Below are 27,529 nucleotides of genomic sequence, written 5' to 3'. Positions count from 1 at the left end.
AAGCAAGTTTTCCTTAGTTTTGCTAGATAGTTGTGCTGGATTAAAATTAGCATTGCAAATCATGCAGTTAGGACACTGACTTCCATCACGCAACACAATTACTGTATGTTTATAGTATTTATATACGGCAGATACTGTTTTTAAAAAGCAGAGGTCCCAGAAGTGAACCCTGTGGAACACAATACGTTCTGTTATGCATGTGAATTTATTCTGCACATATTCATCCGGCCACTTTTTTTTTACTCGGCATAGTATGAAAAGATTAAAAAATTAAGAAATCACATGATGTACCTTCACAACAGTCACAAGTCGACTTCCGAGTGCACCAAATTCCCTGCAGTCAATGATAGCCTAGTGGGTGGTGTCATCACGAATCATGTGACTCGGGGTGTGTTCCTTGACCTCTGCTAAAACCCTTAGACTGACTCACCAAATCCCTGGGGTTCGATCGAAGCCAGGTTAAGAACCTCTGATCCAATGGTTGGAATGTAAACAAAAAACTGCACTTCTCTATCAGCTGGGAGTTTTCACATTCAGCTTATATCAACTCAGTTCCTTTTGTCGCTTTACTATACCACGTCCATTTACTATATGGAGATGACTACTTTACTGGTGCGTCCTAGTTACCTCTGTGCTCACGCCACAATGTTGTGTGCGCCAGTTTCTACATTCTGCTCAGCCTAATGTCTTTGGTACTAGTTTGTATTTTTCAATAGTGATAGCAATGGTGGCTAAATGTCTATGTCGGCTATTTGGCAGACTTGTTTGGGATTTTCTGTGAATTTTGAGAACAATTGCATGCTAATGGTTAATGACTTTTTGAAATACTGCACTTTTGTATGATGAGTCAACCACACACGCTATTTTGTTTATACACGCATCCCGCGTGTTTGTGTGGATACCTGCTCTTATCGGTGCTTCTTGGATGTGTTATTAGTCTGAGTGTGTTTAAAGACACACCGTTTCCTTCTTTGTTTGCAATCAACAGCAGGCAAAGGTTAAAAGGAGAACGCTAAAAAGGAATGAGAATAATCCATCTTTACTCTTATCTCTTAAAGGGGCACATCCATTCAAAGGCCTTGATACACGCACAGTTGCATGAACAGAGCGAGAGATGCATATTGTTTTGGCTACAGGCTACAACTGGTTCTAACTGGATTTAAAGATAGAGCAGGATTTTTTTTTTCTTCTGAATTTCACAAAGAGCGGCGTTAATGTTTCCTTGAGTCAACCACACTATTACACATGACCCCGGTTTCTTGATGTTCCATGTAAAGTGCCTTTTAAGTATCTTGTAATGCAATATAATTTGATTTTCATCTGAAAATGGGAAATAATGTAAGCAAATCCCTGCTCACCCCCTTTTAAATATGTCCTCATTGAGACTGGCTATTGAGGCAAGGTCATAGTTCAATGTTGAGGAAGGTGTTCAGTCGTTAACCCCCTTTTGGCACCCTGATCTCCCGCACTGTCTGGATTATATTACCGTAAAGTGCTCTTTCATGATGAGTCATGTTTATTTCATTGTCCTTTTTTCTTTATGGCTCCGCAGTTCCCCTTTTAACCCGTCACTCGCCTAGCAAGCTGCTAAATGTTCTGGCAGTACACAGGAGAGTATAGAGGTAATAAATATTAGATGGACTCTGCTGTGACCAGCAATGTGTGCTAATCTGTGTCAAGGGGTGGAGAGACTCCCGGAAGGGCTCTCCTCACTTTCACTATCGCCGGCATGATCTCACTGCGCTCATTCGGGTGGTGGAATTGTAAATGTAAAGTTAAGAATCCTACTTAAGAATATCACTTACTCTAACAATACTCGTTGTTGAGGCGCGGACATTTTGTATGTATGTTACTCATCAACGGACGCTACAACTGCTTGTTTACTTTTCAAACTTAGCTTGTAGCAAACATGTACAAATACATGATGTTGTCGTTTGTTGACGTTTGTGGAACTTCCATAATGAAATCTCTGCAAACCCAATTATTTCCGGTTGTCATTCTCTCTTTAGCATTTTTTTTCAAACGAAATCCTCTTCAGTGCTATTTTTTACGATGACTGAAAGTGCCACATTCTCGCCGTAGTGAGAAGTGAAAACACAGGCGGCCATCTTGCGTTGCCACTCGCTAAGGACGCCTAACTTGAATACATTGATTTCTCACCGGCGTTTTCACGTTATTTTCTGTCTTCACGGTGACTAATAGCAGTTATATAGCAGTTTTTATCCATAACATGTTTAAAGCTCATACGAATCGTTCAGTGTTGTTGTTTCTGGGCGTTGACTGGCCTGGTGGTTAGCATGCCTCACAGTTCTACGGTTCGACTCTTGTGCGGAGTTTATGTTCTGAACATCAGTCCTAAGTGTATCCTATTCTCCAACCTGCGACCCTAATGAAGACAAGGGTATTGAGAATTGATTAATCTATAATATTAATTATTCTTATTAAATTCCAAAATGTATCTTTTTTTATTTAAATTTTTTTACTATTAGTTTAGTGTATTACAATTTTTATAAACCCTTCTAAATTCCTGTCAAAACAAATATGCTATTGGCATGTCATTAAAATTGGTCATTTTATGCATGAATACAATATTTAAAAATTAGGGGTGTCAAAATTTGTGCGTTAATTTGAGTTAATTTAAAAATCCTTTAATGCCACTTTTTTTTTTTACGCGCAATTAATGACCGCCCCTTACTTGTAAAACCTGTACTGGAGGAATTCCAGTCGCAACGCAGCAGACAAAATTTAGTAGTAATACATTTAATAATAATGCATACATTTGTGGAGACTGGGGTCAAGTTGTTTTTTACAATTTTAAAAATGTGCAGTTTCACAAGTTGCCCAATGGTAAAGATTAGATAGCTCTTAATATGAAAAGAAAAATGCACTGGGCTGTCACAAACGTCTTACAAATGCAATTATGCTATCTAGTGGCAGAAAAATGACCTCAACACAAAACAATATCACACTTGTTTTTACAGTACAACTTTTTTATGTTAACTCAATTTTCTGAATTATTCTGAAATTACTGTACCTATGACTAAAAGATGCGGCCATATTTCTATTACATTTTTATTTCGTTTTTACAGTACAACTTTTTTATGTTAACTCAATTTTATGAATTATTATGAATGTGCTGTACCTATGACTAAAAGATACAGCCGTATTTCTATTAATATTTTTATTTTCACTTTTATGTGGAGAGTATAAAAACATTTTATTAGACATTAAGAACAGATATAAAATTTGCGAATTTTGCTAACTATTGAAGTAATGCGATTAATTAGGATTAAAAATTTCGCCGGACACCCCTATTAAAAATACTTATATAAAACAGTAATATGTATTTTAGGCACAAACTTTATTAGTAACTGTGTATGCATCATTCGGGACCTCAAAATTGGCCTTGGTTTCAGAAACACGGTTGCAAGAGCTTTGGAACAGCACGAGTCTCTGAGTAATGAAAACGCTGGCATGCCGCTTCCTTCTCTGTGCCTCCATCCACAGGCAGCATGTGTGCTGACAGAGAAGAATGTGGTGAGGTGGAGGCACAGCCAGGCTTCTGACAGGAGAGATAATAGCCAATAAGGGGCTGCCACTCTGGATGAGTGACGTGCTCCTGGGATGGCCCCACCTGCCAGCAACCCTGATTTCTTTATGGATGAAAACACTATCATAAACATACGTTTGTGTGTTGTGACCGTATGTATACGGGATTACATCAACTAGCCCTGCTATGTGCTAATTTTATATTAGCTTTAGAGCAAAAAAAAAAAGTTGATTTCCGAAGTGTATTCGGCATACAAGAGCAGCTTGAGTTCCTAAAAGATGGTGAAATGCGTAGAAAATACAAAAACATCACATTTAATTCAGGTCCAGCTTGACAGCTCTTATGATCCTCTGATGCAATACTTGGTATCCAGGAGACCTGCTGTAAAAGATGCTTTGATAGTTGCTTGATGATAACACAAACTGCGCTTTGATCAATTTGTAGTTGTTTTAAAGTGAAAACTCCAAATTTTATGTGCAAACTAAATTGTGCCTGTGGTATACAATACAATTTGTAAAATGAAAAAGCAGCTAAAAATTAGGTATTTTCAATACGTATTTATTATTTGTGTGCATCGCTCCATAAAAGACGATTCAATACGTTTTTTGATACATGAGGTGCAAAACGATTCAATGACAGTTTGACTCAGTGGGACTATGATATGATTCGATATGGCATGGCTCAGTTCGAGAGGGTACTTTACATGTGCCATTTCCTTCTCATATTAACTCTTTGGCAATGGATGATTCTATACATAAAAATATATTTCAAAGATTCAGTTCAGATCGATTCAATCAAATTTATTTTTAATAAAAAATGATTGTAAATTGTACTGTAAATACTAGTACCCTAACAGCGCCGTTTCCTTCTAAGATATATCTTTCCAATAAAAGACGATTCAATTACATACCTCAAAATATTTCAAAGTGGAACGATTTGATTCAGTGCAGATCGATGCACTCGCATCTTAAGGCATTTCTTTAGATCAACATGTGTTATTATTTTCTTTCTTATATGATTTGTTTTCTTTAATAATTACAGTGAACTAAAATGTGGACCTTTTAGGGCGCTCCAGTTGTTTTAGATGAGATGCTATTTTTGGCTAGCAAATATTGTAGCGATAAATCTCCCAACTATCTTTTAACACTGGTGCATTCAAATCTCATGGTGATAAAAGAGCACAGAAGCCACCTCTATAGTATTCTCTCCGCACAATTGCCTCAGCTGATGGGATTGAACCTTCGGTACCTGTCCCCGTTTTTCAGACAACCTCCATCCTTCCATGGTCGACTCCAGCCATTTATTTACGCCATCCCCCATACTGTCACTCCGAACCTCATCACTCATTCTCATTGGACACTACCATCAGCAGCAAATAAGGACTCTTGGTGACTCACACACACACATACACACAGGCATACACACCGTGTTTGTGTGCGTGCGTATGTGTATGTGAAAGAGACAACACGTGACCTTCATATAACAACCCTTGAGCCATAGCTTGGGCACTGCAAGTGCATGAATGAACATTTTAAAAAAGGCCATTCAGTTCATTCAATGTATATTTATCCTTTTCCGTGTTTTAAAAAACAACAACATTTGGCCTAGTGAGGGTTTGCCAGTACACCAGTCCAGTGTTAAACCTGTTTGATGCCCTTCATGCTCAGTGTGGAGCACGTCTTGTTGTCTTATGAAAAAAGCCACTTTTTGGCAGCATTTGACGTTAGTGTTCCTTTTGCACATACTGCAGACGCATCCTTGAAATTTCATAGCTGACAACGATCATGCCTGACACGTAACGGGTAGGGAAAACTGCATTTAAGAGGATGGTTTAATGCAAACAAACAACTGCAGTTTTCTATCAGCTGATAGTTCCCACAAAGTAATTAACTCATTCACTCCCAGCCATTTTCACTGAAGCAACCCCCTTTGCTCGTTTTACTGGATTTTGACTGATTTTGCATGGCCCACAGAATATTCTGTTCTATTGCTATAAAAACATGGAACCTACCAAATAAAAGATTAGAGTCTCTTCTTTCATCAGGAAAAACGTATATATTGCTATCTGTTTCCATTTTGCAGCAATTAGCATTAGAATATAGCTAAGCTTCATCATTATTCACAAACCTGTTTAGAACTGTGGGTAAATGAGCTTGTTTGCAACACGGTTGAGCTCTTATACTCTGCTGCCACCTGCTGGCCGTTTTTGTTATAGCTACCATTGCTTCACCCGTTCTCTGCAGTTGAGAGGCTCCATCAAAACTATCTGTATGCTCTTGCATAAAAAAAAAAAAAAAACATTAAAAACATATAAATACGTCTTTGGGACACTTCAAAAAATTACAATAGAACGTATTTATATGTTTTTGAGAACAAATGAGTTAAGAGGAGAAGGATAAAGCATTGAGGGAATTTGTATAGCTGGAGAGCTAACCCATTTTGATGTTTCTTGCCAACAACATATTTTAGGGATGACCCCATAGGAAAGGCCAGGGAATGTATGATAAAATTATATACTATATTTAATAGTCATATTCTCAGTTTGGCCTAATTGTCCACATTCGCAATGGCACCTAATGTCTTGCTGTTCTTGACATGACTTATTCTATCATAAACTACTCAAAACAAGTTCCAAGGCTTGAGTTTACTCACATCAGGAGTCTATAATAAGAACCACAGGGCACTTCCGACTTGAACTCACAATGGCAATTATCGATGACTGCACACAACCCGTGGACCTTTTTCAATTATACTGTGAGAGTAATGAGTGTAATCATAACCTATGTGTGTAATCAAGTGTAGAGAAGCAGAATTTGAACTTTTGAACGTAAAAGTACTGCATTTACTATGACAATCTGTCAGGCATGTATTGCAAGGTGAAACAAAGCAAAGCAGCAATGGCGCCAGCTCAGCGTCTGTTCACACACTCTAATTTTGTTACAAACGCTTTCCAAACTCACCCATTTTGTCCTTTTCCCTTGCTGCTTCCATTTCTAGCTTCCTTTCGTCATCTCTTGCTTCCTACACGTCTCAAGTGTTTATTTTCATGCGCCTTTGTCGCTCTCCCTCTTGTCTCAGTCAGGCGTCAGAGGGGATGTCAGACAGGTCATTTGTCAGGTTTCATGAATCATGAACGACTTGTTCAGAGAACAAGTGAAAGGGTGACAGTTCACTACCTTTCAGATATGTCATGTGACATTATTTTTAAGGGGAGGGAATAAAGAGTATAGCTTATTCATCACTGAATAGTCGCTAAATGAAATTGAACGCAATTTAATTTGTTATTCACTCAATTAAAGTGATTGTATGGTTGAATATTACCAATCTTCCCTCCGCATTAGCTTGTCTTGACATTCCCGCTCGCTGTAGAAAAGAGACATCATCCGTGATGCTCCAAATTCATTTGACATGCCTTGGCTTGTCATCAAGCTTCAAGCTGCCCAGTTGTATGGTTAGCATGGCTGTTGGGTCAGAAAATACACTTTTCATGTTCACCAGCATCAGGCTAACATGCTAATTACTGTGGGGTGTAGTGATGCAAATAATGCTAATTCAATCACGTTTTTTGTGTGTATGTGTGTGTGTGTGTGTGTGTGTGTGTGTGTGCAATGCCTACCATTAAGGATGAAATTGGAACTGATTTCCTTGTTTGAGTGTGGGTAAAGTGAACAAATACTTAACTAATTACTTTATTGTCTGTAATGTGACCGAGAATCTCTTTTTATTTTCTGTTTCCTTGCCAGTGTCTATTGAGCAGGTTTGCTCAGCCGGGTGACCATAGTTGATGTCGATGCAGATTGATCTAACAAAAACAAAAACATTATGTGTCAGGTTCAGTCAACCTAGAACATTTAATAAACAATAGACAAGGAAGTAAGACAAGAGACTTAGATTATTTTTTACTCGCGAGGAGAATGGACAGAGATGTGCTCAGTTACAATCTCTTCCCCGCTCTGAGGCACACTGTCATCTCTTTTTATTTTTATTTTTACAGGGTGTTCCAACAACAAAATGTTTAAGTCCTTATCTTGTGATAAGGGCACAGTTCCTGTTCTGCAGCTGCAAGAGCATGAGTCATGCTTTGCAATACTATAAGAGTAAATATGGGATAACTTATGTAGATTTATTCTAACATTATGTTTGGCTGCATTTTTACCTAGTTTGCATTTTTACTTTATATCAGTTCTGAGGTTGGGGGTTCAATTCTTGACTCAGTTGGGAGAGAATCAATCTGTTGACTGTTGCTGTTGCCTTAATTGCTTGCTCAACATGGGGCTCATACTCCTTAACTGCCAGCCATTCCCAAAGTACAGTTCTCCATTTTACAGCATTTTGACGGATCTTTCAGGACCCACAAAATAATTGTGTTCTGTGGCAACATAATCATCAAACTGCTGTGTGAACATAGACATACAGTACTCTGTTAATACCATACATCTCTGAAACCATCTTCCAATCCATACCTACCCGTTGACACATACAGTAAATAAGTCAGTGGCAGTAAACATTTGGATTCCAGTTAATGAGATAATGTTTTTGGCCGAGTTTGGTATGCTGCAGTAATATTAAGGAGGTTGATGGTTGATTGAAGCTGTGAACCTTCTGCGTTAACCTCACTGTCAGTGAGGCCAGGCTGAACGGCAACGGAGAGCCAGTTTTGGGCGGAAGAGAGTGAGAGATGGTAATGAAGGAGCTAATTGCTTCCACTGGATTTTGAAATCGAACCCTAGCCCCAAGTGAATGTGCTATGCCGCTCGCAAATGGAATATTGATGACTGTGGCGAAAATAAGGGAAAATGACCCGCTCTATGATCAATTTAAAAGCCACAGATTTGTGCAGGACGTGTCTCAACAGGCAATACATTCCCCTTGGTTTGTATAGATCCGTATACACTTACAACTGGTTTAATATTGCTGAGGTACACAAATATTTTATTATATCTACTTGCCCTGTATTATTCATAGGCAGCATATTATATTAATGGCAACTTTGAAATTGTATCCTAATGAAGCTGTGGAGAATCAGATATGGATTGAGATAAGTAATGAGCTAAAAGTAGGGAAAATGAGAAAATAATCATATTACTAATAATTATACTATGATGGGTATTTTTTCCTGCTACCAATATTGTGTTTATTCCGTTTATTATACTGTATGCAGTGCTGTATATAAATAAGTGGTTCCCTGTGATTTCTTCAATTAGATGGTGGTAATTAGTAATAATAAAGGTTTTATTCTTCCTCTCCAATGCCACTGTGATGTGTATCCAACTCTGTGTTTGTATTGATGGGTTTTATTTATTCCCCTGGCAAAGGGAAGAGCGTTTTCATAAGGCCTTTGTTGCCTATCATATTTCCTCTCTACACTGAAAGGCAGAGAGATGCCAAGTGAATGATATATAGTGACCGGAATCAACATCTTGTCATCCCATAACCTTAGTTAACTTTCTTTTGGGCTCTTTTTCTCCCTACAAATTTTTTTGTGTCAGATTTTCTCTTCCTCAGTACCACTCTGCCAGCTATACAACAATGTTCCCCCATGTTTACATGTAGTCTGTTCCAAACCAACAAACTGAAGCTTTTCAGCCTGGAGCCCATGTGCTTGCTCCCGACTTGTCATCTGTCTTTTTGTCTCTTTTTTTTTTCTTTTCTGTTCGCATCGTGGCCCTCATGACTTCTCTGTGAGTGTACACAATAAAAAAAAAAGAACATCCAGGGCACGGAAGAAATGATGCAATTCAGTGAATTGTTTCCAGGTAATGATGTGTATTCTCTATTCTAGTGCTACTTGTTGGCTTTCTGTAAGGATGTAATGAGCAACATGATTCTTTTGTAACATCTGTTGAAATCACTGAGGTCCTGATTTACTCAGATCCCAAATAGAAGGTGCTAAATTGCTTGTTCAATCACTCTAAATGGTAACAGAACAGCACACGCTGTTGGCAAGAGCTGTATATTTATACATGTATGTATATATATTTTTCCAGCTCTGATGGTTTTCACCATGGTAACTTTGGGAGAGAACCGCAAGCACAAAATGAAGCTTGAAGTGATGGAATTGGAAGGGTCAGTGGAAGACAAAAAACATTACTGAGTTACACAAAATAAATATATCCCTCAGATCATTTTACTGAAGCCAGCAACAGCAATAAAAAGCCATTGTTTGTTTGATTTAATTATTTCTGCGTAACATTGCAATTAAAACTTGGGATCACATGCCCAAAATCTGTGTAATGACCCAGATACAAGGAAATGTAGAATCAAAATAAGTTTTGTTATGACTTTAAGTTATTCAGAAGCTCAAAAATTGTATGTCTAATAGACTATATCGTGATATGTTTTTAGCATAAAAAAATTAAAAAAACATTTACACTGGCTGGTAAGATCTCTTCCCTTGCAATGCATACAGACAACCTTTAAGACACATTATTTGAAGTAAAATGAGCCATCACAAGTTGTGTTAGGTTTGACAAAATTAATCAACAGTATTTGCATATACTTCTCCCAGAAAGCTCACCCTGGATGTGACTCGTAGACCAGTAAGTTCGAGTTTGATTATTATACCTTTGGTAAATGAGTCCCTTTCGGTGTCTCCTTAAATCAGAGCCATTTTTAATTAGGGGTCACCAACGGGGGTGCCCACGGACACCAGGTAGCCCTCAAGGGCCATATGAGTAGCCTGCAGGCCTGTTCTAAAAATAGCTCACCAGTGATGAGACATTGGGATTTTCTAGGAACGATGTAGTAGTCATCATATAAAAATGTCGACAATTGCAGCGATTTATAAAAAATAACGTGTTCCCTATTAGTATATCCTTAATTCTTAACAATAACATATAAAGGTAATTTGAGCAAATCTTTACTGGTGGCCCCTCACATTAATCAGCAACCAAGAAGTAGCTTTCATTTTTAAAAACGGTTGGTGAGCCTGTTTTGTTTAAAGAGTACTCAATAAAACGAATTCCCTCAAATAGTGGATTCGACAAAATTTCACATGTAATCAATTCCTCATTGTTAGAAATGTCCATACTAAATAGATTACTGAAAAAGTGGCAAGGAATAGCCTTGATAAATAGTCATAATGTATGTGTTGTTGCTTCGAATCAATCAAATCATCAAATGAAAATCAAATATAAATAAACTCTTAAGAAATGCATTAGTGAATCACAAATATGTTGTACAGTTTAACAAAATAAACATTTCACCTCAAATCGACGGCTCCTTATTTCCACTGGGGAAAACATGGCATAATACTCATTGTTGCCATATAAAGTGGCCTCTTCTCTAGTAGATGCATTGCCTTAATTAAACACATGCGTCATCTCAAATAGAAGCCTCCTTATTTCCACTCAGTTATCCATACCCCACACCTTTTTTCAGACCCTTTCAATGAAGCCCCCGCCGTAGTTCCATCATTGCCTTATACTCTGCCGTGTTTGTCTTTTTCAAACTCATGGCCAGGACACACAAGGCAGTAGCTAACACAGCCGTAACCATTGCTGGAAATTATAGCCGGGTCGGGTTTACCATTCCAAACCATATTATGGTGATCTAAACAGAAATATATGAAAATCCATTTCATTTAGCCTTCCAAAAGCTACTTCACTTCCTATCCTCACTTTATACTCTGTGGTAATCTGAATAGAAAATGGGCTCAGGAAATCACTTTGAAACATGGAAGTGGTGTTAAACTGTCAAATTAGGCTTGTTTTGGATTCATGTGTGCCATTAGATGGGAATAGTTTTCCATCACAAGTCGCCTCTGTATATGTGAAATCTAAATCCTCAGTTGTGCAAACAGGGCTTTTTATGATCCTAACTGAACACTGGAATTATCAAAACTGTAATTATGGTGAACACTTGCTGTTCGCTTCATGTGACCTTTTCTACATTGCAAAGCAGTTCTCCTTTTTAATGAGGGTCTTCAATAATTTATTCGGATGGGAACATGGAAGCTTGTTCTGTTTGTGAGATGATTTGGGTTTAGTTGTCATTGTTTTACATTCTGTTTTATTCAACGTTAGCACATTTCATCAGCTGAAATACACTTACCAGACACCTTGTTACATGTGAACAGTCCAATAAGATTCTAGAGATACAAACCCATCTCCTCATTTGGATTTCATCACGTACCTAGCATGTTGTCTGGTTAGTGTCATATTTTATAGAACGCTGTACCTGATAAGAATTACGAGAGGATACCTTACGTCAAAAATATAACCTTTCCGTCTTTTGTTCTTGTCATTTTCAGCGAGAGAGGAAAACGTGGCCACCTTCCGGGGCTCCGAGTACTTCTGCTACGACCTGTCGCAGAACCCCATCCAGAGCAGCAGCGATGAGATCACGTTGTCCTTCAAGACGTGGCAGCGCAACGGCCTCTTGCTCCACACGGGGAAATCAGCAGACTATGTCAACCTGGCGCTGAAAGATGGGGCGGTCTCCCTCGTCATCAATCTGGGTTCCGGGGCTTTCGAAGCCATCGTCGAGCCCGTCAATGGGAAATTCAATGACAACGCCTGGCATGATATCAAAGTCACTCGCAACCTGAGACAGGTAATCGGGGGTGGAGGGGGAGTGGTGATGGATGGAGTTTGGCAACAGGTGGAATTATTTTGGGTGGGGGTTTTGAGATTAGCTGAGTGAAGTGACAGAGCTGGTTTGGAAAATGTCACCATGTTCTTATCAGTTGTCATTGCATTGCCACAGTTCAGTGACAAACACCATCAAGTTTCTTTATAACATGACCTTTTTCTTTTAATTCATTGTTTGATTTGTGTTTGACTTGTTGTAAAGCAAAGCAGTTCTCCAGCAGAAACCAGTTAACTTAGTCCACAATTATTGTCTCTGGTTATGTTTCCTTAAGATGTAATTATTCTCGTCTGTTCAATCTTGCTGTTCCCATCTCCTTGTTTTCAGGAGCATTTTGCTTGTGTAGGATACAGACTTTGACTGCAAAGCCTGATGAAACGTTTTTGCCTTTGAAAAGTCCATTAATGCAGTATTTATAGCACAACTGATCCTGATGCTTTTTCTTCCTATTTTTTCAAAGAAAGCTGCAGTGCATAAGCTGATTTTATTACTGAGTAGTTTAGACATTTCTAGATGCATTCTTGGGTTTGCTCCCTTTAGGATGGAGCGATTTACAATTTTAACGTCCACATTTTCATACAAATCTGAAAGCACAATTTGGGGAAAATATGCCTTTTAGCAGTTCTGCCAGCAAAAAAAGACTGAGGTCTAAATTGAGTGTTCACTCACTAACTCTTTGACTGCGAAAAACGTTAAATAACGTTTAGTAAAATCCTATGGAGGAGTGCCAAAGACGTTAAAAGACGTTTGTTTCAAAACTGAGGTGAAACTAACCATTTTCTATTGTTGATTACTGAAAAACGGAATAAGGTAGAAACAAACTTTTTTTCTGATGAAAGATGAGAGTCCAATCCTTCATTTGGTAGTATGTGTGTTTCCATAGTCCAAACACATCATTTTCTGTGGACCTTGAAAGATCAGTCAAAAACGCTTAAATCGGCTGACAGCCACGGCATCCCTTTTCTGAAAACGTCTGGCAGTCAAAGAGTTTGATTGCATGTGCAGTTGGAAACTGGTGTGAAAGTAGTGATGACTGCCGTATTCAAAAGAGGGTTTTGCGCTTCAGGTACAGTATGTTCTAAGTCAGGGGTGCTCGATTCGTTGATTGCGAGCGACCAATCACAAAGGTAGTATTGGTAGATCGCATATTATTATTTAAAAATCGTCCATATAAGCATTCAAGTAAGGTCCTGAGCCGTGTAGGCGGCCCAGAGGGTTTTATGCTTGCTGGGAGCACTCTGCGCTCCCAAACCGGCAGGAGCACGTTCGATCCCCGGGCTGAATTTTTTTTTTTATTGCTGGAAGTTAGCTGCTTGAAAAGCAGACTTGTGCAAAAATGTTTCGGCACCCATTTTCTATGTGATTTTTCTTCTTCTCAAAAACAGTAGCCTGCAGAGGATTAATTGTAAAGTTCCACTGTCGTATGAATCAAAGTTGCTGAAGTGTTGAAACAGTGTTAGCTATGCAACCAGGGTTTGTCAATAGTAGTGTCTGCAAGGCGAGGCAGTATAGCAAACAGTACAAATACAGCAAGTGCTGATTTCCTGACTTGTGCAGTAAACTGTAGCGCCACGGGTTAGTATACTATAGCACAGATAAAGTTGTAAATGCTCAGTGTAAGGGGTTAAGCGCTAAAAGCTGATGGCGGCTTTTTTCTTCTTCTTGAGGTTCTCTATTCTGCCCTTGCTTCACTATCATTTTCTTTCTACTTTGAAAGCCATTGTGAAATCCAGGGTGAAAAAAACACTACAGGTTCTGTATGGATTTGCACTATGCAGCAACCATTTTTTTTTATCTTCAAATCCAAGGTTTCCATCGCTGGTGTCTGTGTTTTCTAGCAGAGAACTGATCGTAGAAAATGTGTTTAGGACAAGCTGTCCCTTTGTTACATCAGATGATTCTCTTACAAATCATGTAGTGTTTATTCACCGCGGTACTAACTCATCCATGTTACAAGTCATGTTTTACTAACCAATATCTAACTTACTAATGTACTAACGAACATCCTAATTCTTCATCATTGGTTTTATTTTATTTCTGTCCATCCTTATTAACAACATTTTTTGTTCACTATTCTTTTGATATCCTTTCTCCCCCCTTTTTCTGGAAAGCAATCAGGCATTGGACACGCTATGGTAAACAAACTACATTGTCTGGTAGATATCATTCTTATTGTCTTTTTTTTGGGTTTGCCGTGTGTTCCCTCCCCCTCTCTTCTTTTATTCGTTCTTTTTGAGTTCCATCCTAGACACTCTTATCAAAAAATGAGGAGATGGGTTTGTATTACCAGGCAATTCTTTCTTCACTTCTCAATTTCCTCCCTGACCTGCCAACAACCTTCTTATTTACCTCACAATTCCCCATCCTGTTTTTTTCACTTAAGCTTTTACTTTTTTGTTGTTTTTTCCCTCTCTTTTTTTCTCTCACATTTCTGCAGATTTCCAATAAAAACAAAATTGACTACTTTGCCTTTTGCCAGGGCAACTTACTTTTTCCTTTTATTTGTTCACAAAAAAGTCCCCATTTTTTGTGAGGACTGTCGTCCAGAACTGACAGAAGCTTTCCACAATCCCAGCAAAGATGGTGACCTCAACACCGAGCCCTAAAAACAGAAAACTACCTAAAACTGGAAACGCTGAACCTTTATTGCGGGAGCTCTGACAGTTGTTTCCAACTCACTATGGCGCATGGCATGCCCAGACTTCATTCTCATCATAATTCATGCAACCCCAAATAACCACTAACACAATAATTCATTCACTCACCACTCATACATCACTTTCACCCATTTTGCCCTCCCTGTGTGTTTTTGTAGCATGCTGGTGGTGAACGTTGGCGTCTTTTCTAACCCTTATCGCCTTACCCCTGGGTCCATAAGCACAACATTTTGACGAATATGCATACTGATCCGGATTTATTGGTCTGATCATGTGACTTAACGTGGAAGTCAATCATAAACATTTCTTGACAATAATATGTTATACGTAAACCTCATTAGTCTAAACATGACATTCTGATTAATATTACATTTGTGGAATATGAGTTTTAAAGCAAATCCAGTCATTTTTATCCATCTCAGGAGGCGGCCATTTTGCCATTTGCTGTCGACGGAAGATGACATCAATGTTGCTCAGGGCTCAGGCAACGGCCAAACACAGCTCACCTGTTTTCTGAAACTGTGCTGTGATTGGTTGTTGTCTGAGACCTGAGATACTGTGATGTCATCTTCAGTCGACAACAAGTGGCAAAATGGTCGCTCTTGAGATGGATAAAAACAGCTGAATTTTACTGCTAAACTAATGCAATATTGAACAGAATAACATATTTAGACCTGTGGGGCTGCATAGAACATATTATTGAAAAAAATAAAAAATAAAATTAGGGGGTTGACTTCCCCTTTAAACCATGTCACCAGAGCTGAACCTGATCTGAGATCAGCAGCTGCGATTCTGAGAAAAGATTTGAATATGGGCCTTGGTCTTGAATGTGCATGAGACACTGCACCTCGTGTGGTCTGCTCAAGCTTCGTATGGCACCATTCAATTACTCCCTTACATGTTCAATTAAATGTGTCTCATTTATTTTGTAACAGTGTTGGCCTTGGTTTGCAAATTGATGTGTTGTGAAAAAGTCCCCTTTGTTTTGCATGTGTGTGTGTATATTTGACAGATGTCTGCAAGAGAGAGGAGCGTGCGGGAGAATTTGTGTGTGTATGTGTGTTAACTGTATATGTGTGTCTGCAATTACAAGACAAATCCCTAAACCTAAGACAAGTGTACTCAATTTGTCCTTGGTTTGAACATTGTACTAACCCTCCCCCAACCTGAAGTATCAAAACCAAACCTACGATCCATTTTCTTACCCCCATCAAAGATAAAGAAAATATGCCTCTGCCATATTTTCTTTACCTGTCCTGTGAATCCTATGACTAAAAATCCATTACCCAAATCCAAACGCTGTCTGGTCCAAAACGATCGGGTACTCAAGGATTCTATGAAAAACCAACGTCAAAATGACTCATTTCAAATGCAGACCAAGGAAGGAGATGTGCTTTGAAACTACATTACAAACTACATCATATCCCAGATTGTAATGGTTCGGCATTGGCTATGTGTTACCCCTCAACAGGTGACTATATCCGTTGATGGGATCCTCACCACCACTGGCTACACCCAGGAAGACTACACCATGCTGGGCTCTGATGATTTCTTCTATGTGGGTGGGAGCCCCAGCACTGCAGACCTTCCTGGATCTCCAGTTAGCAACAATTTCATGGGCTGCCTCAAAGAGGTAGGAGAACCCTCACCTACTTTCAAACATACAAAATGTCCGTGACTAATTCAGCTCTATGTGGGATGTTCGTTCTGAATCGACAGACGTAATCGAATGTTCAAAGTCCATAAAATGACAATGTAGTATTCTGATCTACTTTCAGAGTCTGAACCCTAATCTGTTGTTTTTCAAAGATGAAAGGCACAAAGGGAAGTGAATAAAATTACATTGTCAATTTAATCTGCTGAGTTCAGGGAGTATCAAGCGTTCCCTGATTTTGCACTTAAAATAATTCGTCACACTTGCTTGTGTCACATGTAATTTGCAGCATCAGCTTGAGTGTGGTGCAGGAGCGTCTCTCAATGGGCAACAATGTGAAATAAATAGTAGCCACTGATGAAAATACCTCAAAAGTGTTTGTAAAAGTACTGTATTACAAACACATCAAGAACCATGCATGTTAACTAATTAACTCCCAGCCATTTTCACTGAAGCAACCCCCTTCACTCCAGGCTGTTTTACTGGATTTTAACTGGTTTTGCAATGCCCAAAGAATATTGTGTTCTATTGCCATAAAAACATGGAACCTACCAAAAAAAGATTAGTGTCTACTTTCATCAGGAAAAAAAGTATATTTGTATCTGTTTCCGTTTTGCAGCAATTAGCATTAGAATATAGCTAAGTTTTGTTAATATTCACATTCCTGGTGAAAACACTGTCAAAAAGAGCTTGTTGCAACATGGCCCTGGCTGATCTCTTTTACTCTGATGCCACCTGCTGGCCTTTTTTTTTTTTTTTTTTTTTTAATTTTAATAACTACCATTGCTTTAAGCCACCTCTTCAAAAAAAAAAAACATAAAAAACAAACATGTTTTTGGGAGTGAAGGACAAAGTATTAAAAAACGTGTTTCCACGTTTTATGGGTTGAATGAGTTTATCTCGACAGGATTGTACAGGCCAGTGGTGTCCAAATTACAGCCTGGGGGCTATTTGCAGCCCGCTAGCCATTCTTCAGCGGACCACAGCATATAGCTAAAAATAAAATAATAAATAAAATAAGGGTGTTGGTGGGCAGAGTGAGAAGTTAGGGTGTCAAAAAATAGGTGTCACTGCTGCTGATAATTTATATTGTCAAGTTTTTCTACATATGCAAAGACTTAGGTCGCTGTTCCTTGCAGGGGTGGATCTAGTCTAGTATGATAAAGGGCCGAGGCCACTCCAAAATCTTGAAAATCCTAAAAACTATTTGCTTTAACGCTGTTATGTATCAGCTTTCAAAATAAATAAATCAATAATAATAAATAAAATTTAATAAATTAAAGCCAAAGAATTTAAAAGTGACAAGGACAAGGACACTGCTGGTATATGCTATCGAAAATGAGGCACATTAGCTAAGATGCCATATAAGCAATATATTCTCTTAACTATACAAGAAACGGTATAATCACCATAGCATGTTTTTATTATATTGTTTCTGCCAGCCAGTCCCACTTTCCCCAGAATTGGCTGGCCTGTATCAAATCACCACTGTGCCTATCACATTATCATTATTTGTGGGTGCACAGACACAAGACACGCACACACAGGCATACACACATTGCAGAAATAAGCTGAGAAAGTCACCTTGTCTGCATCGTTTGGTTTTGTGTTTCGACTGAGTGGCTTTGGGTGCTGCTCTACTCTCAGTCTGTTTGCCTTTCAAACAAATGTGTGAACACTTCCAAATATACCTGCATGTTTAGGGGGTGATTTGAATGTTTTGTCTTTTGCCAGAAATGCAACACTGACAGGAAAAAAGCAACATGCAAAATGATGATGGTTGTTGGTATGAAACTGCTACGCTGTCAGTCATAAGCAAGTCAATGTAAAACTGAACTTGGGAGCAATATTTGAGGAAATACCTTAATTTGGCTAACATTTGTCTACCAGCTAATATTGTATTTTAAGAGGAAGCAGTACTATGTTTGTAGCAAAATGAAAAAAAGAATAAAATAAAATCAATACAACTCGTGAGTAGATTTTGGTCTGGGGAACATTTTGAAAAGCTCAGGAGAACAGACTGAACAAGTTTAATAAATAATCTGTAAAAATGTTATTGGAATGGATCAGTCTTGAAAGTGGAAGAGTGCTTAAACGTTAAAGCCCTTAAGATTCTAGTCTGAATGAAGAAATTGGGTTCAAGGCAGGTTTGGGAAAATCCCTTTGGAGGTGTTGGTGTATAGCAGCACAATGATTGGCTTGTCGGAGGTTATACATCAGACTTCTGTGGGAGTTTGTAGATTTGACTGATCAGTTTTATCAAGGGATATGCTTGAAGAAAGATAACATAAGAATGTTATTGAATATATAAATATTATATATTGAGGCTTAAAGTCTGATTTCAGCTACAGTATGTGTTCTAAATACAACTATGAAAAAACATCACTGAATGAAGCCTCCATCAGGGCAAAATACAATCATGTAGCATATTTGTGAAGCCTGTTAACATTGATAGAGCTCCTAAGAGGTCGCTTTGCTGGATGGATGTGCAGTTATAAATGCAATAAACGGTCTAAGTTGTGGTACGGTATCCTTCGTAATTGTCTTGAAAACACATACATACATACTGTAGCCGTCGTCTTGACTGTGGCGGCTAGTATGTAGCGTGTAGTGTCATTATGTACCTTTTCTCATGCTCGTTACAAACTTTCGGATCACGTAAACCTGACCGATTAAATATTAAAATTAATTTCAGCCCTGTGGTCCATTTTTCCATTTTGTATTTTTTATCTTAGCCAAATGACTTACCTACTGAATACTTAATATTTAATTATAAATTGAAAATGGAAAGAGCGAACGATCCACAGATTCTGAACTTCCTATAAGTGATGCTGTTCTTTAAACCAAAAACAAGTTGAGACTGAATAAAGAGTGCCTGAGCTGGCTGCATCCAGGTAGTGAACTCAATTTTGCCTCAATTGTTTCATCACACGACTAATCAAAAATCAACCCCAGACTATTGGCACAATGCTAAATGATTCATTAAGAATTCAAGAATTAAACTTGTATTTGCTTTTAGTTTGTTTGTTTGTATGTAACCTTTATTTATCCCAGAATTTGCGGATAGAAACGGGCATAAGTCGCATGTCCGTTTTGCACATTTTCACAAAATTTGCATTAAAAATTTTAAAACATTTGGATGGAAACCTGACCTTTGAGGGAGTTGTGGCTAATGTGTCATGTGATTCCGAGGTTGTGAACAATCACTCTGTTCGCGAGTGTGGGAATGAGAGAGACTGAGCGAGCTAACGTGTGTGCTGTTCATGTTCCACCGTTACGACCAAAGTTGTTTTGGTTAACAAAAACTAACGAAAAAACGTAAAATTAACTAAAATTCAAAAAACTATTTTGTTAACGAAATAAATTAAAAACAAAAATGCTTTTTAAAAATTGAATACTAACTAAAACTACATATTATGTTTACAAAACTAACTAAAACTATAATTATAGCGAAAATGTCCTTTTTTTTAATCTTTGGTAATTAGTTCAATACATGAGCCTTTGTGGATGATTTTAAATGTGATTTTAAGTATATTTATTTAGAAATAAACCGGAATAAAGACGTTTGCAAGTGTGTCCCAAATAACTGACGTCATCTAGTAGCAGCCAATAGAAAAGCACCTTTAGAGGACGTCGCTCCTAGGCGACAAATTTGCTTGCTTGATTTTTGGCTCCAATGGCTCGGCTCACCTGCTTTTTCATTTAACTCAGCCAAAATGCAACGCTAGGTAATAAATTCGTTACTTTTTCCATTTTACCAAGGTGTTTATTAAATATTGCGTAAGTAATGCACATAACAAAAAATAAAAAATAAAACTAATACTGAAACGAACTAAAACTAAGCATAAAAAAACTACAGCTAATAAAAAAAACTAACAGAACCACCCTAAAAAATAATTAAAACTAACTACATTTAAAAAACAAACTCAAAACGAAATAAAAATGAACTGAAATGAAAATTCCAAAACTATAATAAGTTAACACTGGGTATAGTAACCGATTGCTACTCAATTATTTTTTTGTTTCGCCCCCCCAAAGAAAATAATTTTAAAATATTTAGCTCACCACTCCAACTATAGAAATAATCAATATAATTTGTCTATAAAATGGTTGTAAGTACAGGAGGAGGCGCTAATACCCCCTTTTCACCGTCTGACAATGAGAGCGCCACTGCCATCTACTGTAGTGGATGTGCCATTACACATTATTTTAGTACAACAACCCAGAAAAACCTGTTCCCTGGGGTGACATGCACCTCCCATGTCACTGCACCTCGCACCCCCAAGGGGTCCTGCTCCAACCCCGGCCCCCAATTTGAAAAGTACCAGTATAGCCAGGAACAAGCTTCACCAAAAAGCCAAAAATAAATAAATAAACAAACAAATATGCTAACAACATTTCACATAAGGTGTCACACTTGACAGATTATTTTAATTTATTATAGATGCACCACGAATAAATTATAGTTTACCTGACTGACTGTGGTCAGCCTGGGATGGTCACGGTAAAATGCATTTGAGTGGTAGTGAATTCTAAACTGTTTAAAATGTTTATTTTGGTGCTGTCAAAGTTAAAGTGTTAACTCATTAATCGCAAAAAAAAAGATCCTTTAGCTTGACAGCGGATGGTTATGTTGTGTTTCAACAATAAACATAACTACAAGCTTTAAAGTAAAGTATTTGATAAATGTTTGCGTATGACAACTACTGAGGTCATTTTTTTTCATTTTAAATTATTCAAGTAATAAACTTATTAGACAAAGAGGATGAGAGCAGGCAGTGGATCAAAATGTGAAGACTTCCTCATAACTTTAAATGTCGAAAGAATTAACACATAACGTGCTTTTTAAATTTGGTGGGCAAAAAATGATGGTTAAAAAGCCTTTTTAATTAACTCCCTTTGCTCTCCAAAACGTATAAATATGTTCTATTTTAAATGTTTTAAGTGTCCCAAAGACATATTTTTACGTTTTTTTTGTTTTTTGTTTTATGCTAGAGCATACTGAAGGCTTTGATGCAGCCTCTGAACTGAAGAGAATGCTTGAAGCAATGGTAGTTATTACAAAAATAACCAACAGGTGACAGCAGAGTATAAGAGATCAACCAGGGGCATGTTGCAAAAAAAAAGGCTATTTTCCCCACTGTTTTAAACAGGTTTGTGAATAATGATGAAACTTAGCGATATTCTAATGCTAATTGCTGCAAAACGGAAACAGATACAAATATACTTTTTTTTCCTGATTAAAGAAGAGACTCTTGAAAACGCACCATTTCATCATGTTGTTGTTGTAGCTGCATGTGCATATGTAGCGGCAACATTTTGAGAGTGAGTGTGACCCAGCGATGCTTTGGCCCTTGAGAGCGTGACACGCTTGGACAGGATCATGGAGGTGAGTCACAAATTGGCCTGACAGTGGTAGTACTTTGTGGCCCTCAACGCTTCCTCATACGTCGCTCAATCGAGCAGGCATGAAGCCATCTGCTAACCAGGAGGATGCAAATTATACACATCCATTTTTTATTCCATCTTCTCTCTCGCGATTCAATCTCTCTGGATAATGAGGGAACAATTTAGTCCAGTTCCCACTGTTGAGTTCACAGAGAGTCTATTGATCCGTTATCCCCAGCGCAAGGACATAAATTGCATCCCTTTGAAAGCGGCAAAGAAAACATTGATGTTGACATGTTTTGCCGCAGTATGTGACTACCTTACTTTTCCATTGTCCGCCAACAAGAGATAATGCGCGCCACCGTCACACCCCCTCTCGTCCAGGCCGCACTGCATGCATCTGCCCCCGAAGGCTACCGGGGATGTCATCCATGCACAATACTCACACAGGCTCCGCCCAGTGCTCATGCTCCGCCACGTGAAGCGCAGCCGTGTCACGTGAAAAGGAAGGCCAGTGGGCAGCCGTTCGCCAGTCAGCCTGATGTTTTCCGTGGCGTGCTGTCAGCGCCTTGTGCAAACCCTTTCCTCCCGCACGCCATCCTTGGGGTGTCTCAGGGCACCCGTTGATGGTTCCAGAGCTGTGGAGTGGCAACGTGTGTCAGACTATGGGGGTGGCAGAGCTTGCGCTGTCATCAGACATCAAGAAGAGGACTTGTGAGCGGGAAGGGAATGAATGTGAGGACAGAAGGTATTGATATTCAAGTGGGGTATAGAAAAAAACATAGAGCAGAAGTCTGATGCGGGTGAGTTCTCAGTTTGCAGAAGACATAAGCAATAAGTGCGAGAAGAAATAAAAGTGAAGGGAAAGGAGGGCAAGAGCATTTGGTATTTGCTGTCATCACGTTTGCGTTAGTCACCACATTTTCCCCCTCAGATATAAATGCAAATGTTACCCTGTCCTTATTTTTTTTTTTTAAACGTTTTTAATTTCTGGAGGGCCAAACAGAGGGTGACGTGAGTCTCTGACTTCACCCTAAGTCCTTACTCCATTTAGGTTAATCTTCAAGTCTGAATTACCGTAAACCATGTTAGGATGTTAAATGAACCATATTTACAAAAAAATTATGTATGTATGTATGTATTTATTTACTTACACAGTAAATTCTGTAGAGTACATCTGACTCAATTTAGAGTGGGACCAAGAAGACTCAGTTTTAGAGTAATAGTGACACTTGGAATAGAGTAAAATAAAGACTTGAAAAAATAAAAGTCACTCAAGGGTTGAGGAATGAACTCACAAACTTCAGTTTGGGAGACTACTACACCACCCACCTGAGCTATGCTACTCCTACTGTTTGCTTATGTCCAAGAAGAGACCAAAAACATTGTTTTTGAACGAAGTTTACAGTTAACACGAGCGATATACTAACACATAGCAGGAGTTGCGTGGTTCAGGCAGTAGATCGGCTGACTCCCAAGCTCAAGGTCCTTTGTGTTACTTTCTTCAGTTTAAATATACTTACCTTAACCAGAACCCCACATTGCATTGTAGCTAAAAGTGCAATTGTGCTGGGTAATGTGCACTAAACAGTTGTTGTGGAGATTCCCATTATTTTTTTTATGCTAGAGCATACAGAAGGCTTTGATGCAGCCTCTGAACTGAAGAGAACGCTTAAAGCAATGGTAGTTATTACAAAAACCGCCAGGAGGTGGCAGCAGAGTATAAGAGATCAACCAGGGTCATGTTGCAAAAAAGCTCTATTCCCCACTGATTTAAACAGATTTGTGAATAATGACGAAACCAGCTATATTTTAATGCTAATTGCTGCAAAACGGAAATTGATGAAAGAAAAGACTGTAATCTTTCAGTTTGGTAGGTTCCATGTTTTTATAGCAATAGAACCCAATATTCTGTGGGCCTTGCAAAATCAGTCAAAATCCAGTAAGACAGTCAGGAGCGAAGGGGGTTGCTTCAGTGAAAATGGCTGCGAGTGAATGAGTTAAGAACAAACTCATTATGAAAATGTCCTCTTATGTTATAAGTAGTTATCCCATAGAAGAAGAAGTAGAAGAAGTTAAAGTGGATGGATGGATAGAGGGGTGGATAGATGTTCATCTGCACTTTCCGATGTATTTTTTGTCATGTATTATTGTCTAAAATGGACACTTTAAATAGTGTGTTCTGTGTGTGCATGTTAACTCAGAGCCAAAACACAAAGCCCAATTCCCTCTACAAAGTCTTATGAGCACCTAATTTGTATCTTCACACCACTTAAGTCGAATCCTCCTGTTTCTTCATTAGCATTGGTGCTACATCAGCATCTGACAGCAGCTGTAGTTTGGGGCCTGTGAGGACATGAACACTGAGCTGAACTAAATTAAGGAGAGACTCTAAATGTGTATATAACAATGTGTGTGCCTGCTTCTGTGTTTGTATGCCCCGCCCTTTCTGTTTTCCCTTGCCCAATCAATACGCCATCCTAGGGCAGAGATGGGGGATCTTGACTTTATGGAGTCATTACACTCCCCTGCATTATGAATGGGCCCCATAAGATCGCTGATAGGTCAAAGGCGTAGAAAATCTTGGCCGGCCCATAACAAAGGATACGATAAGGTTCACATGGCTGCAGTAGTCACACCCTCTTTTATGATACCAATTCAATCACTTTAATCAAGAGTGCAGCAGAAAAGAGGCATTCAAAATCACTTACACAATCTGTCTGCCTGATTAAATCTTATTGTTTGAGTTCATTAGTTATTACATAGTTGTTACCTTGTTATTACCTATATACCTACCTACATTGCAGGGTAATAACACCTTGATGGAAGCAAGTTTTTTTTTTTACTTTCTTCAGCAGAGTGCAGTGACCATCACAAGTTTCCCCATTGAAAATGAGACGCATTAAAACTTACCCCATCCCCTCCTTTTTCATGTATTATTCATTTTTTCTTTTGCCCAAGAGTACACTTTAAAGCTTGCCAAAAGTGGAAGGTTAGGTATTTTGCGTCAGAATTTAAAAAAAAATAAAATAAATACATCAGTGTTTCAGAGAGAGAGTCGTGCAATCTTAATGATGGTTCGATCTAATCGCGTTTTACCCAGCAAGGCAGCTAATGCACTTTTGGGAATGTAATTTTATGAAACCATCCTTGAATGGTTGTGTTGTTTAAAGTAGTGTCCATTAATGTCATGTCACGGGAAAAGATTTTGTCTCTAATCTAAATCATGTATGTTTTGTGTTTTTTTTGCATGTCAAAATATTTGTACAAAAGTAGACCAGACAATTTATGTTCTGATCATATACAAAATGTACAATAATCCTGTCATCTTTTCATTAGTATTGTGCATTGTACATTATCAGTAGATTTGGTGCTCCACAAAGTGTGTTGATTACTTGTTGCATGCCGTGTTCAGGAGATTAAATGTGTTTCTTAAGTGTACCGACAGCTACATCACTGTTTGGGTTGCACAAAAGCATCTTTTAAACGCAAGTGGCACGCAACTGGTTTTAAATAATTTCATCCTTGGGATTGCACCATTTTATTCTCCTTTTTTGTCATTCTTTTTATCCCCCCTTCTTCTAAAAATTGATATCTAGCGCCTTTATTCTCCGCTTTGCCTGTTTCTCTTCCCTTTGCTTCACTATCTATTCCTCCTTTGCGTTTGGGTCACCTGTGCCGATTTCCTGTCAAATCTTCCAGGATTATCAGTAATCCAGCAGCAGTAAAATCTGTTTGCTGACAGATGTGCTCGCTGTGACGCTATTGCTGTTTCCGACACACACACACACTGCCCTATATACCAGGAAAAGCCTGTCTTCCTCCACAAAAAAAGGGGTGTGGGGGTGGGGGGCATTCATTTTCCACCTCAGTGCATTCCAATGATAATCTACTGTGCTGCTTTTTTTGCGATATTTTGTTGCATTCGACTGTAATGTAAAGATTCCATACATTTATGGATGAGGGCTTTTGGCAAATTTACAAATAGTGTTGATATTGAGTGTATCCTGTCCGGGCTTGCCCTTATGAAGTCTTGTTGAGCTGGCCATATACTAATCTTATTAGCAATATACAGTACACATTGCCTCTGACAGTTCAATACAATATAATATAGCCAACTGTTTGCGTCCCTTCTACTTTTCATTTAGAGCAGATTCATCTTCAAAGAGTAAATAATCACAAATTGGGTCAAAAGTATGGATGGCCAAAACTGCCAAAATAAAACATAATAATAAATGACTAAATAAATAAATGAATAAATAAATGGATAAATAAATGACTACAAGTGAAAATAAAAACGGATCTAAAAAAATATAATTAAAAAAGTAAGTACATAAAATAAATATAAATGGAAATAAATAAAAAGAACAATATATATACACATCCCTAAATAAATAAATAAAAGTAAAAAAATCAATAAATAAAAACGCTCTGCTCTTACATTTATTTATTTCATGCTGTGGATGCTCTGTCAGTTTGAAATGTTCATTCAAATGAGGGGGCAGTCCTAAGCATGTTGTGGGTTAGAATTAAATATCAATATATTTTATTGTATTTATATATATTTTTTATTTTATTTATTTCGACATTTATTTTTATATTTATTTGACATTTTTGAATCTCGTTTTTTATCTTTGTATTTATTTTTACTTGTATTCATTTATTTAGGGATATATATATTTTTTTTTTTTTATTTAATTTATATTAAATTTTATGTATTTAATTTTTGAATCATATTTTTATAATCATTTTTGCTTTCACTTTAAGTCATTTATTTATTTATTTATTTTTAATTTTGGCAGTTTTGGTCCTCCATACAAAAGCACCTAAGATTTTGAGTTTGATCAATCCACCTGTCCTCATGTAAGCAGTAGGTAAAATAACCAGACTGTGACACTGTTGTGTTGTATTTTTTTTAGGTGGTGTACAAAAACAATGACATCCGTCTGGAACTGTCCCGCCTGGCCCGAATTGTGGACCCAAAGATGAAACTTCAGGGTGATGTGGTTTTCAAGTGTGAAAACGTCCCTACCCTCGACCCCATCAACTTCGAGACTCCCGACTCCTACCTGGCCTTGCCAAAATGGAACACCAAACGCGTTGGATCGATCTCCTTTGACTTCCGAACATCAGAGCCCAATGGCTTAATACTTTTTACACACGGCAAACCTCAGGAGCGACGTGATGCCAAGTCGCAGAAGACCAACAAGGTGGACTTCTTTGCTGTCGAGCTTCTGGATGGGGTGCTGTACCTTGTGCTGGACATGGGTTCTGGTACCATCAAGGTGAAAGCGACGCAGGCGAAAGTCAATGAAGGCAGCTGGCATCATGTGGACATCCAAAGAGATGGTCGCTCAGGTAAGGAAGTGCTATAACAACAGGAACAAAACTAACACTACACCAATAGGGGGTGTCTTTGTGAACTGAGTACTTAGTTATATTATATTATATTATATTATATTATATTATATTATATTATATTATATTATATTATATTATATTATATTATATACAGTAAGATACTATACAATACTCATAAAAAGGGAAATTTGTGTTTCAAGTTCAATTTTACCTAAAATTCACTATAGCCTTTACAGGTAAACTTAATTTGACCATTTTTAAACTCTTGAATGCATTTTTCAAAATCTACAGTTTCAATACTTTTTGCACAACATGCTGGTATGAAAGAAA

General features: G+C 38.1%; 1 protein-coding gene across 26 annotated transcripts in view; it reads left to right on the top strand.

The window, feature by feature from the left end:
- nrxn3b (neurexin 3b) overlaps positions 1-27,529 on the top strand; it is a 275,664-nt gene that overhangs the window by 63,255 nt on the left and 184,880 nt on the right. For 12 of the 26 annotated variants that reach the window (XR_013289416.1, XR_013289415.1, XM_077552596.1 and 9 more), the window contains exons 5-8: positions 11,802-12,103; positions 14,251-14,295; positions 16,268-16,429; positions 26,758-27,196. Coding sequence is in view for 24 of the 26 variants with exons in the window: in XM_077552596.1 (XP_077408722.1) it covers positions 11,802-12,103; positions 14,251-14,295; positions 16,268-16,429; positions 26,758-27,196 (948 nt within the window). In the remaining 2 variants the exon portion in view is untranslated. The remainder of the gene's footprint in view (positions 1-11,801; positions 12,104-14,250; positions 14,296-16,267; positions 16,430-26,757; positions 27,197-27,529) is intronic. The other 14 variants (XM_077552597.1, XM_077552591.1, XM_077552584.1 and 11 more) reach the window with 2 other exon arrangements.

Source organism: Vanacampus margaritifer, chromosome 19 (genome assembly GCF_051991255.1).
Source record: "Vanacampus margaritifer isolate UIUO_Vmar chromosome 19, RoL_Vmar_1.0, whole genome shotgun sequence".
NCBI lineage: Eukaryota > Metazoa > Chordata > Actinopteri > Syngnathiformes > Syngnathidae > Vanacampus > Vanacampus margaritifer.
This window is presented reverse-complemented; position numbering and strand designations above follow the sequence as displayed.